General features: G+C 46.1%; 1 protein-coding gene across 7 annotated transcripts in view; it reads right to left on the bottom strand.

The window, feature by feature from the left end:
* Positions 1-598: 598 nt before the first annotated feature.
* The window catches only part of LOC134202422 (RING finger and transmembrane domain-containing protein 2), a 48,345-nt gene continuing 29,059 nt past the window's right edge, over positions 599-19,884 (bottom strand). For all 7 annotated transcript variants that reach the window (XM_062677435.1, XM_062677437.1, XM_062677429.1 and 4 more), the window contains exon 4: positions 599-1,699. In XM_062677435.1, coding sequence (XP_062533419.1) covers positions 1,466-1,699 — 234 coding nt within the window. In that variant the 3' untranslated portion in view covers positions 599-1,465. The remainder of the gene's footprint in view (positions 1,700-19,884) is intronic.

Below are 19,884 nucleotides of genomic sequence, written 5' to 3'. Positions count from 1 at the left end.
TGCGTTCCTATTATGGATTTCGAGGATAATAACAAATTTTATTGTGGTTTTCACGGCTGTTCTAAGGAGCAGGAAGTAAAACCTTTCGCTTGATATTTAAAGTCCACCCACATGCCTTTTACCTATTTAAAAAAAAATTCTTATGTATGGCGACAATTGGTACATCGACCCTAGTTATTCTCATTCTCTCCATGGAGCGAGTGACGAATCGAGGATCATGGCACTTCTATGGAGTTTTAGGTCAATGGAAACTGTAAACGACAATAAAATCTCTTTTTGGCTGGTTTTAATGTTCTGCGCCAAATGGCTCTCACACCCCGCGTGCACGTGTAATGTCAAGTGCCAATTATAATATGGCTTTGGAAATAGGAGGCTAACGGCTCTATTGTAGTGGCGGAATCATTCGGTTGTGTCTATTCTACGTCTAAAAGTTGCTAAGAAGTGTATCGTGATCTATTTGCATTAGTTCGTCTGAAACAACTTTAAATTAGAATTACTGTCAAATAATCAAAATCAAACCAGACTTAGTACGGAAGTTTCTTTGAAGTTCAGGATTGAATACCCAAAATTTATACCCCATATTGCTAACAATAATATCTTAACTAGCAATGTTTGTTTTTATTTTTGAAAATAATGTTTTGTAATTGATAATTTACATAGGTATGTATAGGTTTTGCTTTATTTTCCTCGTTCGATTAATGTTCACTGTTTTTCTTAACATCCCGATCAGAAATGGGAGAGCCGCTCTCACTTATCGATGCCTTCTGTTCACGAATTAATTCTTTTGATTATGGTAATAAAGATAGAATAGCTTACTTTGGCTGGATTCTGATGTATCAGATCCCTACTGTTGTCCACAGTTCATGATTACGTTGAACCATGGAAAATGGGAAGAAATCTGAAACATCCGAGCATACCGTTTCATGCTACCTCTACACGCAATTATAACACATTCTTTTTTCAGTCAATTTTACAATGTTCAAATAGCACTTCTATCATCACATTCTTCCCAGCACGCAAACTGTTTCTTTTTCTTTGTTGATTTCTCACTTTAATAATCGAATTGAAGTTCAATACAAAAACACAATAAAAACGATTTTGTTTATATACCACTATCTGTGTAAACTGCTTTGTATTTTATGTGTAGTTCAAAACGTATGAAGGGTAAACTTATCTGATAAAACTCATGTATTTGCTTACAATTTGTGTTTGACCCAAAAAGTTCAGTCGGATAAACGTGTATGAGCTTTTCTGGAGCGTCGAAAAACTCCTTGTCGCCGATCTAGGAGCAATATCGTGCCTCCAAAATTCTGTTAAAATAATCTATAATAAACAACTAACAAACGCTGTTTGTGGTTTACTCAACAAACGGAATTGTCATTAGTCTGCGCACAATTCTATACTGTGAATGGACCGTTTGACTGTAATACACTTGACGCGGGCAAAAAGCCAATCGATGCGCGGCTTAGTACAGCTGCAAGAAGAACGTGGTAGCACCGTCCCGATACGAGGGATCGTCAACGATCTTTGCCCGACAGAGCGGGCAGGTCTGCTCCCGATCGAACCATGTTCCGACGCACAATTCGCAGAAGATGTGATTACACTCGAGCAGCACCGGCGAGTTGAAGTTGTCGTGGCAGATGGGGCACTGTCCTCCACAGGCTTGCAGTTGCTCCTTAGATGGGATCGTTCCGTAGCTCTGAAATATTGAGAAAAAATAACGGTGTTGAAATTAGCGGCTCAAAACACATTAGACAAAACTTTTAGACAACCATGTATAGCCGCCCCATGCGACCAAACCACTGGAACGGCAGTGATATCCAGACGAATTTGGGAGACAATCCAGGGCAGTCGTCTAAATCTTCCGTAGAAGTTCTGGAGCCAATAGCGGATGTAGATGTTGTCGGTGAGTCGTTGCTTGGATTGGCCATTCTGTGTTCTTCTACCGGGAAGCTTCACTGGGAAACGAAGCAACACGGATGACAACTCCAGCTCTACCACTCCAAGCAGTCGACTGATCATCGATTGATCCGGCTTGATGGCCAAAGGACAACTATCGCGACTAGACAATGCATCGGTCAAACGCAGCAGCCAACACAGACGATAGTTTTTGGAAACAGTTGGTTCGTTGTTTAATATTCATTGCCATGTGCGCTGCGAACGGGGCTCACAGTGGCGTGCCTTCGAACAAATGACGGATGAAATAGGAAAACATATTCCTTTACCTGCCATTACTTGTCCACCACTTGAGTGGATATTAACTCGTCTTAAGACAAATGAAGACATTCCACTCAAAAGATCAAAATATTTTTTTAAACTATGTTCCATTAATTTTGTTCAGTCTTGAACATTTCTTAATAAATGATGCATTACGATAAATGGGACAAAATAAAGGAATATGGAGTGAGATTTGCCATAAACAAAAATATTATACCATGCTTCCGGATACTGCGTCGCACCGAACACACTGAAGTTGCTCAATATTCGATTGCCACTTTTGTGGCTTTTGCAACAGCACTTTGCCCGTCACTATTGCATTGGTCTAAAGATGGATAATTCGGCGGTTCGATGTGATCGCGAAGTTCGTGGTTGGTCACCGTTTTGTGTTCGGCGCTACGCGATGCAGTTTTGCGCGGTAAGCGTGGCGAGATGCGGGAAAGGTAAAGGCCAAACGATCGCCAATTGGTTTCACTTTCTTTGAATTTTCGTTTTGGGGATGCCGAAACGCACGTGGTGAGTGAAGTTTGATGGGCAGCAACCAATATGGCACAGACTTCAACGCATGAAAAGCGACGAAAAGTAGTAGACAAAAAAGTTCGAAAGACGAAAGGCATGTGGATTTTCTCAAAAGAACGAACTTTTCTAAAAAATATATTGGATGAAAGGGATCATACCATAGCCATTGACTGAAGTCCATATTGCGATTATTTCACCTATCCGCTTCGGGTCGTGAAAATTAATCATGTTCGTGGTGTTTGGTGTTTCCATTCGATTTCATTCATCTTTGCGATCGCAAGGTCAACACAATCTTAAAAAGATGTGCAACCGGCTACCGTTTGTATCAATTATCGTTGGTAATAAAATATTTCCGAATGGAATGCATATCGCTTAAGGCGTATTGATTCGTCATGATCATGCGGGGTGAAAGTACGGCTTTAGAATTTTATGATTCGATACGGGGATAGCTGCATTCAACATAATTAAATCATTAAAGGGTGTCCACTAGAGTAATTCAAATTTTGACATTTTTTGCTTCCCGATGCTTAAACACTTACCATTGCCATTTTAATAATCCTCCTAAATTGTCAGCTAATTTGAATGTAATTTGAGTGGGCACGCGCGGTTTGAAGTTTGTATGAAAATTACTATGAAAACAGTAAGTTTTATGGAAAACCGTTTACCAACTCTTTTCATTAAGCTCTAAAAAAATATGAGAACATTGAAAACATAGGATTTTTTACAAATAAAGAGACCATCTTTGTTGCGAAACGATTTGATGCTTGCAGGAAAAGTTATTAAGGAAATTAATGAATCGTCGGAAATTTAATTTAACACGTTAACGAATATCAATAAGAACATTTTTGCTTCCAAACGACAAATCGTTTCGCAACAACGACTGTCTTTTAGCTTTTTTTTTTTTTTTTTTTTTTTTTCAAGGGAGAATGCATTTACACACTAACCCAGTACACGTGCATTGTAGTTGCCAAACTACCACACGGAAGTGTACTGGAGTGTCGGACTCGACCATACCGGTAATACCGACTAAACTCCCTTGGCTCCACCATCGTTTCCCCAGGAACTACCTCGCAGTACTACTTCTGGGGACGGCAGTACTAAGCGTACTCACTCATTATCGCTCACACAGGCACTCGTCCCACGCGAGACTGACTTGGGTGCTCGCACCCCATTCACTCCATTTGAGTCTTACTTGGATGCTCTCCCGGACGCTCCGCTGCCATGCCTCGAGGTGTCAATAGCGGTAACTGCCTGGGCCTACAGATATTGCGCTACGACACTCTGCCTCAGCACGAGCAGATCAATCACACCACTGCCGAAGCAGACCATACGCTACCCTGCCGAAGCAGGGACACTCCCCATGCACCACATGTGCACAACTGTAGGTGTGTGGGTACAACCCACTGCTACCCTGCCGCCGAAGCAGCTTCTCCAAAGACCATTCGCTCCATGTGACCCTTTTTCAGGTGCTCACTCTAACACTCCACTGCAATGCCTCGAGGTGTCGATGGGATACCTCGACTCCTGCCTCAGCATGTGCAGTCCATACTCAGACTTCTGCTGCGCTTTGAGGTGACAATAGCGGCGGAGACACGCTATGACACTCCTGCCTCAGCACAACCAGATCACTCACTCCCTGCCGAAGCAGCTCACGCGCTACCCTACCGAAGTAGGTACACTCCACAACTTATTCTAACACTCCACTGCCATGCCTCGAGGTGTCGATAGCGGTAGCAACGCTACGACACTCTTACCTTAGCATGTGCAGTCCATACTCAGACTTCTGCTGCGCTTCGAGGCTGCCATAGCGGCGGCGACTCGCTATGACACTCCTGCCTCAGCACAAACAGATCACTCACTCCCTGCCGAAGCAGCTCACGCACTACCCTACCGAAGTAGGGACACTCCACATGCCAGTTGGCACTCCTCCCTGGGCTTGTGCTTTTGAAGCGGCACACAGTCGCTTTGATAGAGTCCGCTTACGGGCACTTGTGGTTTTGGGAGGGATTTTAGCAGAGCCCACTGCTAAATCCCACCACGCCCTAGGCAGTTCTCCCTGACTCGCAGACAGCTGGGGAGGGTCGTCAAGCCCTTGGACATCATGCTGTCCCTGCTGTCCCTGCTGCCCCTGTCTTTTAGCTTAGGAAGTATTCTATGTTGTCAACGTGTTGATTACATTTTTTTTCCACGTCGAGCATCCGTGCGAGACAGTCCATAATCCGCGTACGGTCGAATATTCTTCCGTTTTTTTTCCTCGAAGCCAGGTTTTTTTACCGTAGCTGAAGTGCTTGAGTGAAAGTGTGCTGAAACGTTATGACCCTGGATTCCTCGCTGTCCCGGAAGGGGACTCGCCTAGACCCCAAGCTGCTGGTCTGACCAACGGCAGCTTCCGGGGTGGCGCGAAAGGCCTCTTTATCCCGGGTCCCAGGGTGTGTGAGCGTGGGGAGTTTTCGAAGAGTGGAAATCCTAGAACAATCAAATTTAATTGAACTTTACCTTTCTGGTTTATTGACCGATCGGGGCGGGCGATTGAGTATAGCGGGGCGACCGATTCCAGCAGTAGCCTCACGATGAAGCACGTAGTGAGGCGCCAGGCGCCGCGTTGCAGCTGATGCGGAAGGTTGGCACGACGACTTGTCTTGACGGGGATACTGGGACTAGCGTCGGAGCTCTCAGCCGGTAGCAGGGCGACAAATTACCCGACGTTGGTGGGACGTTAAGGATGGTTGACACGAAGACGAAAGCTCAACGATGACCGGTGCGGGCGGTACGGTACAGTGGGAAGGCCGGGACCGGTACTGGCACCACGATGGAACACGTAGAAAGGTAGCGTGTTGCGGATGATGCGGGGTGCCGGTCGGCAATTGCGCGATGATTTATGTCGTCGAGTCCAGCGTTATTGTGTCGGAGATCACCGCCGGTAACCGAGCGCCGGTAATTCGGGCACCGGTAATCGAGCGTCGGATCCCACAAGGTGGTCGATGGGCGGAATGGCCCGCACATACAATGATGACGGGTGGCAGGTGGGCGGTCTACGAGATGGAGTTTGCTCTGCCGAGATAATAATGCACGGAGGCCGGTGATGGGAATCAGGTGGCACGAAGGGCCAACACGGCGAGCAGCGTTGAGTATTCGCTGGGCTGCGTCACCAAACACCACGGACAAGATGGCGGTCGGATACCTTGGTGGATAAGTAATAAACTTATTCCGGAATTCCCGGCGGCTAGTAGTGGGACGGTGCTGGCTAATAACTTTCAAAAATCTCCACTCCCGGTCCGAAACCGGATTTCACACGCGGACTAGCGAATTCTTGGGAAAACGGAGCACTTCTTCCTCGAATGACGAACGTGTCTCGAATCCTCCCTTTTTTTCGTTTCTCCTTCTACCCCATCGGCTTTCCAGTGCAGGCTAACGGCCCATATTTCCGCCTCTATAGCTGCATATTGTTGCTCACTTTGGTAGCCAAATTTGGCAACCAACAAGACCACATCATCTGGTTCATCCACATATTCATCGCCCGCCCAATTTAAATTGGCGGTTGAATCTAACTTCACATCATTTTTCCCTATCTTTCCACTCTATACAAATAATAAGTAAATGTTACCGTTCGGTAACAATCCCCCTCTGGTCAGGGAAGAAATGGGAATTTACACATTTTTTTTTTTAACAAGGAAAACACAACAATCAAACCGAAAAAAACTAAACATTAGATACCAAAACAACAAAAAACTACATGCCTCAACACTAGTAAAAACCATAATAACTAGATCAAGTTTGAATGGGAACCCATCGCGAATTTCAGAGTTCGAAGGTCAAAACATTCCTTTGGGTTGGCTCAATCTTCTCATATCACAACCTCTTGTGACATTCTAAGGTGGATCGACCCATCTATCGCGGATTACACTTCCACATTCCCTCTATCCCCTCGTATACGAGCCGGGGTTCAAATTTCGTATCCGCCACCGACTGTCTCGCGGGACAGAAACGATATTCGCGAAAGACCGAACGCTACTAGCTCGAGAATCTATCTTGGAGAGATCAACTTTCTGATGATCCCTACACATTGAACATTAGTACATAATGAAACAATAGGACATAACAATTACGCTTTTGTGCTATGGGCACACACTAGACAATTTAATTGTTTATTCTAGTACCTCAATATACATATACCGGTGTATTTCTTATGTATAATTTACGATTAGGTATATTAACAACCTCAGTTGGGAGAGTTTCTCCGATATGCCTATCTGGAGGTCGGAAATTACATGTCCAGACATTAGTTTGAGATTAGTCGTCGTTCATGATGGAACTTAAACCGCGCGCGCGTATTTTTGCTCATTCCCTCTTATTGAGGACGTCTCCTCTTAAAGACGGAAATAACGTTCTAACTGCTTCTACAGCTCTCCTAATTACCCGAAATATCCTACACGGATCGCCTCATGAAAGCGATTGCCTTAGGCAAAGGGTTACAGGACAAAAGGTAGCTTTGCAATTTGGAAATAAACTAATGGCTGGTCGTGGATTTATTATTCACAATTTATTATTCTATTTTTCCCAGAGCCCTGACTAAGCTACCTGATACGGTTCAGCGTCGTCGTCAGCATGCTCGTTAACAATAGCAATGGTTAGGCGGATTTCAACAGACTGGCCGGCCACACACCAATGTTGCGGCCGTGGCTATCAGCCAGCTCATAGGACGATGACCCGTGTCTCTTTATTACTGTGCAAGGTACATACTGGGCACCCAGCTTCGAATTATAATACTCGTTAGCATTAGACAGTTTTGTATTCCTTTTATATACTGCATCACCAACTTCAAATGGTTTAGCAGGTTTTCTGGTGCGTAAATTGTAGGTTTTTGTCGAGGCCTCATGTGCTTTTTGCAAATTTTTCTGCACAAGTGTAAACAGTCGGGGTTTTGATCCTTTATTCGAAACACCCTCTCTTTGATGGATGATTCTCCCTCTTTTCAAAGCGAGAGTGATCTGTCCCTTTAAGCATGATCTCTTCTCCTTTCACAATTCTTGAGGGCTGAATCCGGTGGATGAATGAATGGTGGAATTTATAACGACCTCTATCTCTGACAATCGAGAGTCCCAGGTTCTCTGATTGTCTCGAGCATATGAACGAATCGATGTGTTGATCCCGCGATTTACGCGTTCAACCGGATTCGCCTGCGAATGGTAACGCGAGATTAACCATTGTTGAGTCTCATACCGCGATAACAGATCCCTAAACTCACGCGAAGTGAATGTCGTGGCGTTATCAGTTAGTACGATGGCAGGAACTGAATTCCTTAAAAACCATTGATCGACTAGAACTGAGCAAAGCGTTTTGGAAGATATTTTGGGAAAAGCGTGCAACTGGACCCATTTACTAAAAAGATCTAACGTCACCAATATGTATTGCTTCCTGTAGTGGTGCGTGGTAGGGGTCCTATATAATCAAGGGCAATAATTTGCCAGGGGCGTGAAGCTGGACGCATATCACCCATGAGAGGGGTGGTGGCTGAGTTGGGAGGTTTTATCTGTTTACATTCCGAGCATTTTCGAATGTATTCTCGAACATCTCGAAACATACACGGCCAGTAAAACTGTTGGCGAATCTTTCCTATCGCTTTATCCACTCCAATGTGCATAAAATCGTCGTGGTTTGCTTTGATTATTGCCTTTCGGGATTCCGGACTAGGCACAACCTTCCAATCAAAACGATGATCGGTAAGATCGTCGTTCAAAACGTATTTAAGAAGCTGTTCATTTTCAAGGCGAAAATCCGGGTATTCTTCTGGTGACTCTTTAACTTGTTTGACGAGCGAATTATACCCATCACTGTCGGAGTTCTTCGATATGACCATCACGCTTCGCGACAGTGCATCGGGGACAATATTGTCCCTGCCCCGACGATGTATGATGGTCATGTCGTACATTTGGAGCGACAGGCTCCATCGACTGAGACGTGATGACGTTCTCCACTTCGAACGCATGATGAACGTCAACGCCGAAGAATCTGTCACCAGCACAAAATGACTTCCCTCCAGATAACCACGGAAGTGCTCTATAGAGAGGAGAGCCGCCAACCCCTCCTTCTCCGTAGCATGATATGATCTTTCGGGGGTGGTAAGCTTTTTGGAGTAGTATTCAACCACTCGCTCTTGTCCATCGACTTTTTGTGTAAGGACACCAGCTATGGCATGATCACTGGCGTCAGTGTGGACCACGAATTCTTGTTCAAAATTCGGACTGGTTAAAATCGGAGCTGTAATAAGCTTTTCTTTTATTTGTTGAAAGGCCTCCTCGGCTTCGGGCGTCCATTTCAGGTTTTTAGACTTCGTTTTAAGAAGTTCTGAAAGGGCGGAGGTTGTCCGACTATAGTCGGCGATAAATCGCCGATAATAATTGGACATACCTAGAAACCGACGAAGTTTCGTAATGGACGTTGGCCGTTCGTATTCGACTATCGGTCTTATCTTTTCAGGATTAACTTGTAACCCTTGAGAAGATAGGATATAGCCAAGAAAAGGGATCTCCGCGAGACAGAAATGACATTTTTCCAACTTAATGGACAGATTCGCCTCCGGAGACGTCTCGCAACCTCCCCGAGCAACCGTATGTGATCTTCGTATATCTGTGATGTTATCTAAGTAGACAAAGACATACGGTTCCAGTGCACCCTGGCCTAACACTCGGTTCATCAACCTTGCCAGCGTTGCTGGACTGTTGACTAAACCGAATGGAAGGCGGGTGAACTGGAACATCCCCTTCCCTTGCACACTGAATGAACAATATTTCCGTGATTGCTTTGCGAGCGGAATTTGTAAAAATGCTTCCGAGAGATCAATGGTCGAAAGATAACGCGCTCGGGGCAATCTACTCAGTATTCGTCCAGGGTGCGGAAGGGGATAAGCGTCACGTACGGTTCGCTCGTTGAGCTTACGAGCGTCTAGGCACAAACGTATTGCTCCCGAAGGTTTACGAATGGGAACGATGTTTAGTGACCAGTCGGAGTTTGACTCTTCGATGATCCCTCGGTCGAGCAACCTTTCCAACTCCGAGAATAATCCCTCTTGAATTTTTGGTGAAATTGGATAAGGATACAACCTGACGGGCTTGGAATTCTTGAATTCCTCCTCCAGAGTGATTGTGTGTTCACAAAGCTGGGTTGTGTCCAACGATTCCCCTTGGGCAACTTTGAATAGTTGTTTAGTTTGCTCTAAAACTTCTTGTTCAGCCGAAGTCAGAACTACTTTGGGTGTTTCGGGGATCGGTGTTGAGTCAGGCGAACAATAGTTTATGGAGGCTATGGCTGGATAGATTCCGAAGACTCGCCAGAAGTCCATGCCGCATATGCATTCTTTAGTCAGCTCCGGAGCTACCAGAGTAGAGAGTACCCTTGTTTTACCTTTGAAGGTGTAAGGCATGAGTACTTCGCCGAGAATTGCTAACGGAGATCCATCAGCTGTTTGTAACTCAACTGGATTTGTTGGATCTCGGATTTGTATCCGTCGGAATTTGTCGAACAGGGTTTGATTTATGAAAGTTAAATGGCTTCCACAGTCTAGTAGGGCAGTGACCTCGACATCGAAGATATTGATCTTGACATGGGGTCGATCGTCATGAAAGTTGTTGAGAGTGATTTTATGAATTTGAGGTGAAGACGTTTCCTCTTCTGGTCTATCTGTAATTATTTCATAAAAACTACTTAGCTCAGTTAACCAGTTGAGAAATTCGTCTTCATTCTGCGCATTGGGAAGTTCATGCGGCTTTAGGACTTCCTCAACTGGTTTTTAAACAATATGGACAGTTCTTTCTGGTAAAGCCTTTAAAAGCGCACGCATCGCAGAACACTCTGCGAGGTATAGGGCAATCCGCGAGATCATGTTCTTCTCCGCAATTAAAGCATTCTCCTTCTTCGGGAGGGGAATAATTGGCAAGCATCTTCAAAAGAGCACTAGGGGTACTCGACCCTGCCAATGGTTCTTTTGGTGACGTCACGATTTTCATTTCCTTTTCATAGAGTTTTGAATCGACTTTCGTATTTGAACCTTTTGCTGGCTGTCCTTTTGCTCCATTGGCGTTGGATTTGCCTCCGTTTAAGAATTGTCTGGAGGTGTTCCCCGAATCTGCGGTTCTGCTACTAGAGTAGAAAGTCCTGGTGTTAGACGGTCCGTTTCCCCCTGTGAATATTGCACAGGTCTCCCGTTTATTGCTCCCAAATACCCTCGAGAAAACTGAGAAGTCGGTTGCATCCAACTCTTTGCCTATGTTTAATAATTCTTTCAGGGTTCGAACGTTTCTGCCTACTAAGGCTTTCCGGCAATCGTACCGCATATTTGTTTTGAGGACCTCGACTATCTCCTTCTCCGACATTCTTTGATTCATGGCTTGGAAGAGTCTTTCGACCTGCAAATAAAATTGCTGGAACGATTCGCCCTTTTGTTGCCGCGTTTGGTAGACTTTTGTACGGAGAACAGAGTCTACATCTGGGTGTCGGAACTCATTTTTGAGCTCATGAACCAACCCAGAAGTGAGTTTCGATTTCGGCCCAATGTATACCAGCTCAATGCCGCGCCATCGAACAAGTGAATGGCCGAATCAAACAAATCATCAGACGACGCACGTTCGGATATGGCCAACTGTTGAATATGGGACAGAAAGTCATTCAAACCGAGACCCTGATCGTTTCCCGTGTATTTTCTTATTTTCCACTGGGAAACAGGGGTGCCCCTTTGTTGTGGAGCTACCGGATAGGGCTGTGGTAGGAATTGAACTGTTGGAGGCCTGGGAGGTGCACTAGTATGACCAGGTGCATTTCCGACAATCGAAGATGTAAATGACAAATCATCTAATCTTTGTTGGAAAGAGCTGTTCAGTGCTTCGGCACCTACCAAGGTGGACTCCGGAAAGGCAGTACTTTGCTTACGAATGGTTTTTGGACCTGTCATAGGTCTTGCACCACTTTCAAAATCGGCCCAATTTACTCGCGGAGCCGCAGGAAGTACTTGTGGAGCTTCCTGAGGCTCAAGGAATGGATTTGTGCTATTGAGTTTTGGGGCATGAGTAGGTGGAGGAGGTCCCTTCATATCTTCCTTCAGCCCACTGATTTGGGTTGATAGAGCCTTAAACAAGCTTCCGATATCCGTCATTGCTTGATTAAATTGCTCCACTGTTACATATTGAGGTTGTTTAGGAATTGCGCCTAATGACCGTCTCGATCTGGGAGCCGGGGTTGGAGGTGGTTCCATTTCTCCAGCAGCTTCATCAAGAAGTTCGTCCTCACTATCGGCTTCCAGTTCAGATTCCGCAAAAAAAGCATCGTCTGACCAGAAGTGTTCCGAAAAGGTTCAACACGCTTCTGAAAGCTTCGCTGGCCTTCACTTTTAGCTCTCCGATTGCGTGATTCTTTATCACGGCGAGTCGATGACCTAAATGCAGTAGCCGAGCCCTGTACGTGTTCTTAATTTGCATATTGCTGGTTCTAGCAAGTTTTTGTTCGAGTTCCCTAAAAAAATAACTACACGCATCCAAGTCGATCTCCGGATCCTGATCATAATGAATAATAAATTCGTGACCTTCTCTTTCATCTTTCAATATTTGCTTCAGTCTCCTGCGTCGCTTACACCGCGATTCGTCGTCCGCGATGACGACATTACGAAGCAGGAGCTCGTAATCAAGCTCCCCGGGTGACAGATGGTCTACCCGCATTCCGCGATAAAGCACATTAAAGTCCGGTCCGGACACGGACACGCGAGGTGGCATGGTTCGAAACGGGGAAGAATAAAGAGTCGTGGAAGGTATTTAGGGCATTAACCCTACGAGAATAATCCCAAACATCCGACCTTTAATCGTTATGTTGTTCAGGTTCGTCTGTTATTCAAACACCTAAAGGTCTCAAGCTTTTGCTTCCAGATCGGAAAGAACCTAACCCTTGGAAGTGACTAATTGTAATTATTCGCGATGTGCTCTCCCCAAATCGATACTAGTACCAGAGCTTCACCAGCGGGCAAATCAAAATATATTGTTTTAGCACCTAATGTGACCAGAGTGGATTTGAGATATTCTAATCTCGAAAACTCCCCAACGCTAATTGAGGAAAATATCCGAAGATATTTTTCCCTCCTAGGAACCTCAATAGGTTACTTTTACGTTGGGCGCCAATGAAACGTTATGACCCCGGGATTCCTCGCTGTCCCGGAAGGGGACTCGCCTAGACCCCAAGCTGCTGGTCTGACCAACGGCAGCTTCCGGGATGGGCGCGAAAGGCCTCTTTTATCCCGGGTCCCAGGGTGTGTGAGCGTGGGGAGTTTTCGAAGAGTGGAAATCCTAGAACAATCAAATTTAATTGAACTTTACCTTTCTGGTTTATTGACCGATCGGGGCGGGCGATTGAGTATAGCGGGGCGACCGATTCCAGCAGTAGCCTCACGATGAAGCACGTAGTGAGGCGCCAGGCGCCGCGTTGCAGCTGATGCGGAAGGTTGGCACGACGACTTGTCTTGACGGGGATACTGGGACTAGCGTCGGAGCTCTCAGCCGGTAGCAGGGCGACAAATTACCCGACGTTGGTGGGACGTTAAGGATGGTTGACACGAAGACGAAAGCTCAACGATGACCGGTGCGGGCGGTACGGTACAGTGGGAAGGCCGGGACCGGTACTGGCACCACGATGGAACACGTAGAAAGGTAGCGTGTTGCGGATGATGTCGGCAATTGCGCGATGATTTATGTCGTCGAGTCCAGCGTTATTGTGTCGGAGATCACCGCCGGTAACCGAGCGCCGGTAATTCGGGCACCGGTAATCGAGCGTCGGATCCCACGAGGTGGTCGATGGGCGGGAATGGCCAGCACATACAATGATGACGGGTGGCAGGAGGGCGGTCTACGAGATGGAGTTTGCTTTGCCGAGATAATAATGCACGGAGGCCGGTGATGGGAATCAGGTGGCACGAAGGGCCAACACGGCGAGCAGCGTTGAGTATTCGCTGGGCTGCGTCACCAAACACCACGGACAAGATGGCGGTCGGATACCTTGGTGGATAAGTAATAAACTTATTCCGGAATTCCCCGGCGGCTAGTAGTGGGACGGTGCTGGCTAATAACTTTCAAAAATCTCCACTCCCGGTCCGAAACCGGATTTCACACGCGGACTAGCGAATTCTTGGGAAAACGGAGCACTTCTTCCTCGAATGACGAACGTGTCTCGAATCCTCCCTTTTTTTGTTTCTCCTTCTACCCCATCGGCTTTCCAGTGCAGGCTAACGGCCCATATTTCCGCCTCTATAGCTGCATATTGTTGCTCACTTTGGTAGCCAAATTTGGCAACCAACAAGACCACATCATCTGGTTCATCCATATTATTCATCGCCCGCCCAATTTAAATTGGCGGTTGAATCTAACTTCACATCATTTTTCCCTATCTTTCCACTCTATACAACATAATAAGTAAATGTTACCGTTCGGTAACAGTGCTTATTTGAAGCAAACATTTCGAAAGTCACCATCGTTTTTCGCAAAAACAGACCTTTTTGCAAACTCATCGGCGTCCATCGTCACGCAGGCGAAATCATCATCGCCCAACGCCGACAGTTCCACCACCATCATCACTGATCGTACGCCTCCACCAACACAGGCGCTGTTGTCCCGACACCCGCAGCTGTAGCCTCGATCGCGGCACGAGCGAGAGGCCGTCTGTTCGGTGTGTGCTGCTACAAGCCCCAGCCGGTGACACTGTAGTGTGAAGGCTAAGCTAAGTATATTTTTGATCTCTCTCTCTCTCTCTCTCGTTGTAACCCCTTTCTTCCCCTCTTTTGATTATTTGAACCACGTCTGTCTTTGATAATCCGTTTTCCTGTGTGTTTGCTAATTAGTTTTGCGTTATTTTTCCACTACGATGAGTGTTTAATTGTGTGTGCCTCGCTGTTGCGAGACATATAAAGCCTGCAATGCGCGAAGGCGATGATGGCGGGGGAACATCGTTTTCATCGTCAAATAACGCCTTGATGGCTTCTGATGCTCTGCGTCAAAATAAAATGGACACTAACAACACCAATGATTTTTCCACGACTCTCTGCCACAAGGCCTACCCTCCTGACTCTAGTGGGCCGTATGTTGTTTTCTTCCGACCCAAAGGCAAGCGGTTGAATATAAGTCAGATCAGCAAGGATTTGGAAAAGCGATTCTCTTCTGTCACGACCATTGACCTGGTTGGGACCAGTAAGCTTCGCGTCACGGTCAGTGATCGCAAAAAGGTCAACGAGATTGCCACTCTCGAATATAAGGTCTATTTACCGTCAGCAGTTTGTGAGATCGCGGGGGTAGTGACGGAGGGAAGTATGACATGCGACGATTTGAAACAAGGTTTCGGTCGTTTCAAGAACGCTTCTTTGTCTCCTGCTGCGATACTGGATTGCAAGCAAATGTATTCGGTGTCGCAGGAGGGAGAGAAGCGGGTTTATTCGCCGTCTGATTCTTTTTGCGTCACCTTCTCCGGGTCCGCACTGCCTGACTACGTAGTGATTGGCAAACTTCGTCTACCTGTTCGGCTGTATGTACCGAAGGTGATGAATTGTGTTAATTGCAAGCAGCTGGGCCACACCGCTCAGTACTGCTGCAATAAACCTCGCTGTGCATCGTGCGGAGAGAAGCATGTGGATGGCGCGTGCAAAACGCCACCGAAATGTGTCTATTGCAACGAAGGCCCTCCACATGCTCTTGAAGCTTGCCCGACGTACATACAGCACCGAATCCACCAGAAGCGTTCTCTTCAGCAGCGTTCTCGACGTAGCTACGCCGAAATGCTGAGGAAGGCCGCTTCACCAGTTGTATCTGACACCATCTACTCGTCTCTTTCTTTGGACGATCAAGGTAGCTCTGACTCCGAAGTTGGAAATGGGGCCTTTGTTTTCAAAGGCTCAACGAGGAAACGAGTAAAACAAAGCCAGCGTCCCTCGAAAAAGCCTAGGAAACAGCCTCAAAGAGAGCCCCATTCCAACATGGCGAAATCAAACGCAGATGGAACTCAGAAACGTTCAACTTTTGTGGTTTCACATCAGGATGAACGAGAGTTTCCACCGCTTCCGGGGACATCTAAAATCCCAGATGCCCCATTTTTGGCGATTTCTCAGCCAGAAAGAGAGCATAGAGAGCGAGCACAACAACCTCAGAGCGCTTCAATGTTCACACTTTCTGGCATCGTGGAGCTCATTCTCAACTTCTTCGATGCTTCCGACCCCGTGAAGAACATGGTCAAAACTGTTCTTCATATTCTGACTTCGCTCCTGAATCAGCTGGCTTCATAAATGCCCCTCCTCGAGTCATTTGTATCCTTCGATGACTAATTTCGTCGATAAGGCTCATATGATTTCGATTCTACAGTGGAACTGTCGAAGTATTCTTCCAAAATTAAATATTTTCAAATTTTTAGTTAACAAATTACAATGCGATGTTTTGCTTTATGTGAAACATGGCTAACATCAGATGTAAACCTTCATTTTCCCGATTTTAACATCATTCGCTGCGATCGGGCAAATCCATATGGAGGGGTGCTTTTAGGGATCAAAAAACAGCACTCCTTCTATAGAGTCGATCTTGCGCCGATGTCAGGCACCGAAGCTGTCGCATGTCAGGTGACTATTCGAGGAAAAGTCCTCAGTATCGCCTCGATATATCTTCCTCCAAACACCGCGATATCTCGTAGAGATCTCTCGCACATCTGCTCGGTTATGCCCGAGCCACGGTTGCTCTTGGGAGATTTTAACTCCCACGGAACAGGCTGGGGGGAACTGTACGACGACAACCGTTCAACAATGATATACGACCTCTGCGACGACTTCAATATGTCAATTTTGAATACAGGAGAAGTTACACGAGTGGCACCTCCAGCAAGAGATAGCCGTCTAGATCTTTCCATTTGTTCGAGCTCATTATCGTTGGACTGTATTTGGAAGGTGGTCCAAGATCCCCATGGTAGTGATCATTTGCCGATCGAAGTTTTAATTTCCAATGGACATAATCAATCCGCTTCTATCGACCTCTCATATGACCTCAGAAGGCACATCGATTGGAGGAAATATGAGGAGGCCATCATTGATGGCATACAGTCGATAGAAACACTTCCACGGCGGGAAGAGTACCAGTTTCTATCTCAGTTGGCTATTGACAGCGCTCTCCATGCACAACGCCGGCCGGTGCCAGGAGCTTCGGTTCGTAGAAAACCACATAGTCCGTGGTGGGACATCGCGTGCACACAGCTCTATCGTGAGAAATCTAACGCGTTTAAGGAATTTCGAAACACGGATCGATCGTTCTTCACAAAAGGTACATCGCGCTCGAGATCCAGATCAAGCTGCTGGTCAAAGTGAAGGAACGCAGATATTGGCGAACTTTTGTTGAAGGTTAATTGCGTAAGACCTCAATGAAAACTCTGTGGACCGTCGGGAGAAGAATGCGCAACGCGTCGTCCGTAAACGAAAATCATGAAAGCTCGTCACGTTGGATACTGACTTCGCAAAAAAAAAGTTTGTCCGGATTCGGTGCCGGTGAAGCAAATGACACGTGATGCTTTTGCTGCTAGGGATGATATGGATCGCCTCTTTTCGATGATTGAATTCTCACTTGCTCTCCTTTCATGTAACAATTCCGATCCAGGGATGGATAGAATAAGGTTCAATTTGCTCAAAACCTCCCAGACGTCGCGAAGAGGCGCCTATTGAGCTTGTTCAACCAGTTACTGGAGTGCAACATTGTTCCGGATGATTGGAGGCAAGTGAGGGTGATAGCCATCCAAAAGCCTGGAAAACCCGCGTCGGATTGTAATTCGTATCGCCCCATCGCGATGTTGTCCTGTTTTCGGAAGTTGTTGGAGAAGATGATTCTCTTCCGGCTAGACGAATGGATTGAATCGAATGGTTTGTTGTCAGATACACAGTTTGGTTTCCGCAGGGGTAAGGGAACGAACGACTGTCTTGCGTTGCTTTCTTCAGAAATTCAGCTTACCTTTGCTAAAAAAGAGCAAATGGGCTCAGTGTTTTTGGACATTAAGGGGGCTTTTGATTCAGTTTGCGTCGATGTCTTATCTGACAAACTCCACGAGTGTGGACTTTCACCAATTTTGAACAACTATTTGTATAATTTGTTGTCAGAGAAGCGTATGAGTTTTTCTCATGGTGACTCGGCAACTTCACGAATTAGCTACATGGGTCTCCCTCAGGGCTCATGTTTAAGTCCTCTTCTTTACAATTTTAGGGGTCAGAGACATTGATGAATGTCTCATGCCAAATTGCTCGTTAAGACAGCTTGCAGATGATTGTGTTGTATCCGTTTCGGGGCCAACAGCGGTTGATCTGCAAGGACCATTGCAAGATACTTTGGACAATTTGTCTACTTGGGCTTTAAAGCTGGGTATCACATTCTCTCCGGAGAAAACTGAGATGGTTGTCTTTTCAAAAAACATAAGCCGGCAAAGTTTCCGCTCCAACTGATGGGTAAGGCAATCACTCATAGCATGTCTTCTAAATACCTCGGGGTCTGGTTCGACTCTAAATGTACCTTCGGGAGGCACATTGTGTATCTGACACAAAAATGCCAGAAAAGAATCAACTTCATGCGAACGATAACGGGAACTTGGTGAGGAGCGCATCCCGAAGATCTTATCATGTTGTACCGAACAACTATTCTGTCGGTTCTCGAATACGGTAGTTTCTGCTTCCAGTCCGCGGCTAAAACACACATGCTGAAGCTTCAACGGATTCAGTACCGCTGTCTCCGTATCGCGTTGGGTTGTATGAACTCGACTCATGCGATGAGTCTGGAAGTACTTGCGGGAGTACTGCCTCTGACAGATCGTTTCGCGGAATTATCGCTCCGGTTCCTCATCCGTTGTGAGGTTCTCAATCCATTGGTCATTAACAACTTCGAGAAGCTGCTTGAACAAAACCCTCAATCTCGTTTCATGAGTATTTACCACTGGTATATGACGCTGGAGGTAAGCCCATCTTCGATTGACACCAATCGTGCTAACTTCTTAGACTCTTACAGTTCCTCTGTTACTTTTGATCTGTCCATGAAGCAGGAGGTTCATGGAATACCAGACTTTCTTCGAGCGGAGGTCATACCTCCATTATTTGCAAGCAAGTGATGAGAGAAGCCTTTTTACAGACGGGTCAAAAATGGATTACTTCACTGGATTCGGTGTTTACGAAGTTTTACATAGCGCCTGCTTTAAGCACGAAGAGCCTAGTTCCGTGTATACTGCTGAGCTGGAAGCTATACACTATTCACTCGAACAAATCACATCCCTACCTCCTGACCACTTTTTCATCTTCACCGTCAGCCTAAGTTCATTGCGGCTGTACGATCAATGAAATCGGTTAAGCACTCAGCGTATCTTCTAAACGGTATAAGGAAAGCTTTGAGTGCTTTATCAAAACGGTCATTCACAATCGCCATGGCTTGGGTCCCTTCTCATTGCTCGATCCCGGGAAATGAGAAAGCGGATTCTTTGGTTAAGGTGGGCGCTATGGAAGGTGATATTTACGATCGGAAATCACCTTCGATGGTTTTTTCTCATTAGTTCGTCAGGAAACCTTGATCAGCTGGCAGCAGAAATGGACAAATGGGGAGATGGGTAGATGGTTGTATTCTATTCGCCCGCAGGTGTCGAAGCGTCCATGGTTCAAAAAATTGAATATAGGACGAGACTTCATTCGAACCATGTGTCGTCTAATGTCCAATCACTACACTTTAAACGCACACCTTTTCAGAGTGGGACTCTCGGGAAGCAGTCTCTGTGTTTGCGGCGAGGATTATCAGGACATTGATCATGTCGTGTGGGCGTGCGAGGAGAATCGTGGCCCCAGATCTGCTTTTAACTGAACATCTCCGGGTCCGAGGAAAACAACCAAAGCCTATTAGGGAAGTGTTGGCGGGCCTTGATCTCGAATACATGTCCCTCGTCCACCAATTTGTGAAAGTTGCTGATGTGAGATTGTGATCTTAGTCTGCACACCCCCTTCTCTGTCGTACCCCATATCGAATGTCTTCCTCTTTTTGTCCATTTCAATGTCTGTCGTTAACCCCTCTCGGATGGCTTCCTCGCAGTGTTGTCTCCCAAAAAGATGTTTGTCCCGGTACAGATGTGAAACATCGCCAA

This window comes from Armigeres subalbatus, chromosome 1 (genome assembly GCF_024139115.2).
Source record: "Armigeres subalbatus isolate Guangzhou_Male chromosome 1, GZ_Asu_2, whole genome shotgun sequence".
Classification (NCBI taxonomy): domain Eukaryota; kingdom Metazoa; phylum Arthropoda; class Insecta; order Diptera; family Culicidae; genus Armigeres; species Armigeres subalbatus.
Note: the sequence above shows the minus strand (reverse complement) of the source record. Positions and strands in the feature narration are given on the sequence as shown.